The sequence below is a fragment of the Humulus lupulus genome, chromosome 1 (assembly GCF_963169125.1).
Source record: "Humulus lupulus chromosome 1, drHumLupu1.1, whole genome shotgun sequence".
NCBI lineage: Eukaryota > Viridiplantae > Streptophyta > Magnoliopsida > Rosales > Cannabaceae > Humulus > Humulus lupulus.
The window spans coordinates 85,915,904-85,920,472 of NC_084793.1; the positions used below are offsets into that span (position 1 = coordinate 85,915,904).

Below are 4,569 nucleotides of genomic sequence, written 5' to 3' on the forward strand. Positions count from 1 at the left end.
TGTCATGTCGCCGCGTGCGCAAGTAACATATTCATAGTTTCCAGATTCCCGCAGTTACGCCGACCTTTCCTCTCCTCTCCCAACTTGAGTTCTTCCCCTTTAACCATTGGATCAAGTAATCAAGTGGATGATTAACATTGACTCGGCAATCACTCTCCATAATTGAGGCTATTTCCGTAATTTCACTTCTCTCAAATGGGGGAATGGAAAATAAAGTTAGGGAAACGGCTCTTCATTCATCGAACAGGTGGCAGCAAATAAGACCCCATCGTATACAAAATAACCTACTTTCACGCGGCCCGTTTTTAACCCTAATGGAAAACGAAGTCGTTTTCGGGTGGCGCCCCTGATACTCGTCTTCTATATAAAGAGCTCATATCTTCTTCTCATAACCCATCTACACAAATCCTAATTCTGAGGAGGCTAAAGAAGAAACTAGAGAGGTTAAGAGAGAGAGAAGGAGAGAGCCTATTTGATTAGCTACTGCGGTGAGTGAAAAACAACGATTGCCAATCGGAAAACTTGCTTATCTCTCCGCTGTAGCTGACTTATTCCATCTGTTTGAATACTCTGAAAAAATGGCTCGCTCTTTCTCCAGCGCAAAGATTTTCACCTCTCTCGTCGTTGATGGCTTCTCTAACGTAATCAGCAGGTATTAGAGACTTTTTTCTTTTTCCACTCCCTCTCTGTTTTATTTATGTAAGGTTTTAAAAAGATAGAAAAGAGACTGTATTCCAGAATAGCAATATTTTCTCGCTAGCCAAACAGATCTGTGTTTTTAAAAAAAAAAAAAAAAGAAACCGTAAATTTCGATCCGTAGATTTTGACTATAAAACTTATTTGATATATAAATTTATATTGAAATTGTTATAGGCGTGGATACTCGGCTGCATCACAAGGAGTTGTGTCGAGCGTAGCAAGAGCAGGAGCCACAGCAGGTTCTAGAAAGACGACGAAGAAATCTGTCGAAGAAAACACCGAGAAGGTATCGTGGATCCCAGACCCGGTCACCGGTTACTACAGACCGGATAATGGTGTTCCAGAAATCGACGTGGCCGAGCTTCGTGCTACGCTATTGAAAAAGCACTAATTAATGATTTAATTCATCACTAAATCAATAATTTAAAAAATAAAAAGAAAAATTTATATGAAGATCCTTGAGAGAGACAGATAAGGAATTGACACGATTCGACTCAGTGAGTAGGGGCTGTCGTTTTTATGGGGGTGTATAAACATAAACGTTTTAATTGGAATTCGACAAGCTTCGCTGGTGGTATATCTTACTTTATTTTTTTTCTCGCTTGGGAATACACAGATGTTTATGTAGTTTTTTTCTTTTTATATCAATAATATGAAACATTTCGAATCCATTTTGTAGCCAAAATTTATGTTCGGTTTATATATATATATATATTCCGTTTTTTATATTATATCCATGGTTTTTGCATTAACTTTTTCCGTTTGTTTTGTGCATTAAACTTGGGAATTAGGAGAGATGCCATGTAATTATATTTTAATTACATTTTCCCCCCATTTTGGTATTAAGAAGCAGAAATGCATACCTTCTTGTTTCTTGTGTCATTGAAAAAAGAAATTTTTTTAAAAATCCCAAAAGAATAAATTTGGGGCTGTTCGGGAATGTTTGTATTTTTTAGTTTTTCTAAAAAAATAAAAATTAGTTTTGTCAATTTTTAAAAATAAAAAAAAAACTTAGTATGAAAATTTTGATTTTTTTAAAATTAAAAAATAAAAATAAAAACTTTGTTAGTCCCTATTTAATTTATGAAGAAGATGATGTGCAATTTCAAATTTAAAAATATACGTCGAAGGAAGATTTGAATTTTAATTGTAGTAACCATATTCATCATACGTAGTTAGATGTAATCGACAAATTTTTTATGCTTGTTACGTAACTTGGAGAAAACCAAGGAATTTCGTTAAGAATATAAGGAAAAGTATTTTTAAAAAATTTATACGAACAACTTTTATGCCGAAAGTGTCGACCCTCCCATTCTGCCATCCAAGTATTATTAATGAAAGGTAAAGCTGCTGTTGAATAATTGGAGACAACACAACATTATTAACATTATTTGAGGCGTCAGAGATTTTAGACTATTAATTTATTGAAGACACTCATTATTGTTTGTGGTTGTGATTGACATTGATATAAAATTGTTATTAGGATAATCATCGAATTTAATCAACATAGTTTTTTGTGGGTATCGATCATTTTGCCAGCGATATATGTAGTGAATAGTCCTATGTACATTATTTTTTTTATATAAAGCAATAATACATAAGAGACAAACATATGAGAATGCATAAGTGACAAACATAGGAGGACAAGAGTATCCAATGCATGCATTAAGGCAAGTGACGTGAGAATTCAAGAATTAATTAATGGGGTCATCATGTTTTATTATTTTTATTTTATATTGTTTGCAAATTGCTTAGAGAGCTAATTGGCAATTTAATGTGTCAAATATTACAAAAGGTGGTATCTTATAATTAGTTAGTGATACTACATAATAATTATTAAATTAAAATATGTGGCAACCGATATTATATTTCAGCAATAGCGATATGCTACCTCATTGTATTGTTAGACACCAATAATATGCATTAGCAATTCTCTTGCTTAAAAATGGTAGGATTAGGAAATGTGCTAGAAGGGTAAGCAAATCAAATACATGGATGCATTGGAAGAGTTGTCATTAAATGAATGGAAGAGTAATTAATTTAAGGGTTTATATATTTTTGGACCATATATATTGTCTTATTACTTATTTGGATCCTATGTTTTGACAAATTATTTTTTTGATTTTATGTTTTGTAAAATTGATCAAATAGAACTCTAAATCCGATTTTGGTCAAAGTTTTCTCAACTGAAATCACAAATAATTAACAAAACTAATAATTTATAACAAAAATAAAATCATTCTGCTTAAGAACTGTGCTGTTATATTCAATTTTTTCTTTATCAAAATTAAGTTTAGGAGTTTATTTGAACTATTTTACTAAATATAGGATCCAAAAATTAATTTTTTAAGATACAGAGTCCAAAAAAATATAAAGCTTTAATTTAATATAAAATTTATCTTTCATTTTTACACTTTACATGAAAATCACATAACTTGCTTAGTTTACTTTGTTTTTTTTTTAATGTCATATTGTGAATTTGCAAAAGGTAAGAAATTAAAAAGAGTAAATTTGGAGGTCAGGATTGATAGATAGCATACAATACGATAATGGTTCAATTAGGAGTCCTTATCAAAGATTAGCATAAAGGAAACTAAAAAAAAGCTTAATTCGTTTCTTATTTTTATGTTCCCTATTTATTTATTTTATTACCGTTATTATTTCAAAATTTGAAAATATTGTATAATATGAATAAATTAATAATATTGATTAAATTATACTTTTATCTAGTCCAAATTTGAGAGAAATAATAAAAATTAACACTCGATCAATTAATAATCTCGATTAAATTATATTTTTGTCCAGTAAGAACATTATTAATTTATAGAAGTTGAAAGTATGATTTAACTCATAATTTATTTATTTATTTTTGAAAAGACGTGTTTTTTCTTAAATCAATGAATCGCGTCTCTAAAAATCAATACTAGGATAAATAATAGAGCTTTGCACCTTCAAATATATTAGTGGAGCCTCCTGTATAAATAGAGGGCTACAGTTTCCCATCAGGCCTAAGAAACAAGGTAACTAAATGTCACAAATTACAAGATAAGAGAACTAAGTTAAAATGGGAAACTAGTCAGCGAACAACATTTCTAATGCAGTATTAATTCATAACTATATATTTTAGTATAATATAAAAAATTATCCTCTAATATAATATTAAAAGTTGGGTAGAATATATTGTCAAAAAAGTGTTCGTTAGAATAATCACGTGCCAACAGTTATATTAAATTTGTCTTACACCATCTCTAGTGCAAGTGTCAATGCCAATACTAAGTAATAAAAAAATTAAGTGGGTATTACATTTGACACAATGTTTAACATTATATTAAATTGCACTTGCACAAAAGTTACATGCAATACTTTTTTGAAGTAAAAATTAATAATATTCAATAATGAACTATAAATTTTATAGAAATTATGTTTAAATAAATAAAATAACAATACATTTTATGTCCATTTAATACTATATTATATACTTTTCACTAAATTTAATATAATTTTTAACCATAAATTAACTTAGACACAATTTTTAGTATCACGTTAAAATAGATTAGTTTTTACAATTTTTAGCTCATGTGGGTTTCTCAGTGACATTCAACACTATGTCACCCTTCTGCATTTCTTTCTCTCCTTGCACATCTCCCATCTCACATATTTTCTCTCTCTTATTTGTTGAGTATCTTAAGGTGTTTGAATGGTGCAAAAGTGTGAGAAAAATAGTAGAAAATCTAGTTTTTTGTTTATGAAAGTCTAAGGTGTGATTGGTAGTTGATTTGGAAATGATTTTATGATTTTGAAAACTTAAAATTTGTGGGACCTACCAAAATATTTGATTGGTAGATTGTTTTTGAAAACTATATCCTAATC

General features: G+C 29.6%; 1 protein-coding gene across 1 annotated transcript; it reads left to right on the forward strand.

The window, feature by feature from the left end:
* Positions 1-396: 396 nt before the first annotated feature.
* LOC133795461 (protein SENESCENCE-ASSOCIATED GENE 21, mitochondrial) lies at positions 397-1,368 on the forward strand. The gene is made up of 2 exons (XM_062232913.1): positions 397-652; positions 874-1,368. The coding sequence occupies exons 1-2, from the start codon at positions 579-581 to the stop codon at positions 1,088-1,090; spliced, it is 291 nt and encodes a 96-aa protein (XP_062088897.1). The 5' UTR covers positions 397-578; the 3' UTR covers positions 1,091-1,368.
* The last annotated feature ends 3,201 nt before the right edge of the window (positions 1,369-4,569 follow it).